The sequence below is a fragment of the Saccostrea cucullata genome, unplaced genomic scaffold (genome assembly GCF_032062105.1).
Source record: "Saccostrea cucullata isolate Sc308-1 unplaced genomic scaffold, CSIRO_AGI_Scuc_v1 ctg21983, whole genome shotgun sequence".
NCBI lineage: Eukaryota > Metazoa > Mollusca > Bivalvia > Ostreida > Ostreidae > Saccostrea > Saccostrea cuccullata.
In genome coordinates, this window is record NW_026934571.1 from 2,248 (window position 1) to 5,106 (window position 2,859).

The 2,859-nt window shown below is 35.0% G+C and overlaps 1 protein-coding gene across 1 annotated transcript; it reads left to right on the forward strand.

Annotated features, from left to right (window-relative positions):
* Positions 1 to 1,644: 1,644 nt before the first annotated feature.
* LOC134241013 (uncharacterized) lies at positions 1,645 to 2,542 on the forward strand. The gene is made up of 2 exons (XM_062723106.1): positions 1,645 to 2,379; positions 2,531 to 2,542. The coding sequence occupies exons 1-2, from the start codon at positions 1,645 to 1,647 to the stop codon at positions 2,540 to 2,542; spliced, it is 747 nt and encodes a 248-aa protein (XP_062579090.1).
* The last annotated feature ends 317 nt before the right edge of the window (positions 2,543 to 2,859 follow it).

Below are 2,859 nucleotides of genomic sequence, written 5' to 3' on the forward strand. Positions count from 1 at the left end.
CGCCAATATATTTAAAGTTTTAAATGAAACAAAAAAATTTTGATTAATTTTTGGTGAAATGCTATAAAAATATATAAGTCGTAATATTATAGAGAAAATTTTAACTTCAAATATGTGTCCAATACTAAGTTATCCCATGTCCGACAGATTTTTCTTTGATCTTCACAAGGGTGTATTTCTCATATCAACATAAGTGTGGTGATATATAAATATCACATATGTGATATAAAGCTAGTGATATCAAACCGTTAGACCCTGGATGTAGGAGGACCTATGCAAATGAGACAAAAGTTCATGTCTAGATCTTTTTAATGAACTAATAACAAAAACAAGAAAAATACTTAAAACACATCATCTTTCACACAACTGATAATGATATCGATACGTCTTAAAGGTACTAGTCTACTTCTGTGCAAAGTTGTTGTGTATTAATGAAAAATATCAATACTATAATCCAGAAAATTCAGAGAAAACATGTTCGAAAGCAAAACAAACACACAATACACCGTTAGTCCGTGCAGTTGTGGTGAACAGACTTAGGTGATTGAACGCACCCGGTGAATCGTAAACACCAAACAATAACAGAGCCGTGCCCTGTTTACAAAAACTGTGTACATAACACGAGTGTGTTCGATTTGCAAAACTTTGTACACAACGGAATGACGATACCAGTGAAGGAGTTTTGCTTTCTAACATTTCTACTACAAATAAAATTATTTTTCTGGATTTAAGTTTTAATATTTCTCATTAATACACAACAAGATTGCCACTTTTCCTGAGAATTAAGAATAAAGTTAAAATTTGTGAAAGTGCAAGCATGTGTCAATCAAACCCGCCAAAAAATTTTAAGTTTTAATAACTTTTAAATGAAATAAGATTTTCAATTAATTTTTGTGTGAAATGCCATTAAAATATATATTTTTTGATATTATACAGAAAATATTAACTTCAAATCTGTATCCAAGTACCTTTAAATATTAATAATTTCCTGACTCTTCTGGAACAGATAACACAATTTAAATCAAAATGCACAAATCTTTACAAAAAAGACATTGACACGGTCTGGCGGAGCGGATAAAGTTATCTCCATAGGAATTTGCACATTCAATAGTAGAATTTTCCTTCCGGCATCCTCTGAAAAGTTCATATTATGAACACCTTGCTCTCATGTACGTAATGGTTATAAGCCGAAAACTGTCCATTATGTCAGATATTAGACGACCCGAGGCGCGTTAGCGCCGAGGAGAGTCTAATATCTGACATAATGGTCAGTTTGAGGCTTATAACTTACTTAAAACATTTCACCACTGTCGAACACTCCCATTGTTAACTTATTGGACAGTCACAGGTAAAGTCTCGTTCTGCTTGGATGATTCATACGCTTCAATACCCCTATCTAGCACATTCCAATTAGTTGGCCTATTGTGTGTTGGTTTTTTGTTTGTCGTGCGAAAAGTAAACGTTGTGGGGTATTTGTCTATGTTGTACACAATATTAAAACAAAATAATTAAATCAGTCTGGCCTTGAAATGTCGCACTGCGATAAACACTAGCCCCTTTGCCCATGCGCAGATAGTGAACTTAATTCTGAAATTCTTCAATTGTCAAAAATTTCATTCATTTTTGCCCTGTCAATGAGTAAGGATGGATTATGAATTTGTAACACAGAATTCGTTTCGTGAACCAAATCGAAGTGATTCCGACAATATTCTTGACGAAATATTGAACGGCGAGAAGGAAAACAATGATAAAAATGGCAATTTTGATTTGAATTTTAAAACTGTTAAGGTATCCAATTATTCGGATATATCGGATTTTGACGACTCGGACGCAATTCTCGTAGAGGCCTCACAGAATGCCGAAATAAAAGAAGCGGAGTTTAAGGAACAGAAAACAGCAAGATTTTTGGCCCCACTTTCAGAATCACAGCTGAAAAATCTCAAGGAAAGCGCAATACCTGTGAACACAAGAAATAAAGCTAAATGGGCCGTGCGTCTATTCGAGTCTTGGCAGAAGGAAAGATCTATAGAGAAACCACTGTTACAAATGACAAATAAAGAACTAAATAACCAGCTTACTTCATTTGTCACAGAGCTGAAAACATTGAAAGGCAATGATTACAAACCAAATTCCCTCTATGAAATAATTGTGGCAATACAACACCATCTACGTTCTAATGGAAAATTCATTTCTCTCTTAGATGACAGTGAGTTTTCCGATCTTCGTGCAATTCTTGACGCGAAAATGAAGGAACTGTCTAAACTTGGTTTGGGAATAAACAAAAAACAGGCACTTGTTATCACCGAGGAACAAGAAAATATTATGTGGGAGAAGGAAATTCTTGGTTCTCAAAGTCCACAGCAACTTCTTGATACAATGGTTTATTTGATTGGACTTAATTTTGCATTGAGAGCTGGACAAGAACATCGCAATTTGCGTGTTGGAGAAAACTCACAACTGTTTTTGAAAACGTCTGTTGTTGACGGAAGACGATATCTGCAGTACAGAGAGGACATATCCAAATGTGCAGCTGGAGGGCTAAATAGTTCAAAACGGTCCCAAAAGTAGTGAACGCATATGAAAATCCGGAATGTCCAGAGAGATGCATTGTATCCCTGTACGAAAAGTTTATTAACCTCAGGTAAATATCAACGTTTTTACTACATTATTCTGTATAACTAGAATGAAGCAAAAATCATAAACTTCAATTTGTATCCGCACTGTATACATTTTAATGAATTCAAGATATTTTTTTTACAGACCCAAGGACGGGAAGTCATCCGCCTTTTATTTGCGTCCGTCTAAATTTTTCACAACAGACAAATGGTATGACGACGCGCCGTCGGTATCCACCCACTT

Excerpts from the sequence above, each read along its gene's own strand:
- LOC134241013 (XM_062723106.1), top strand. The coding sequence starts at position 1,645 with ATGGATTATGAATTTGTAACACAGAATTCGTTTCGTGAACCAAATCGA.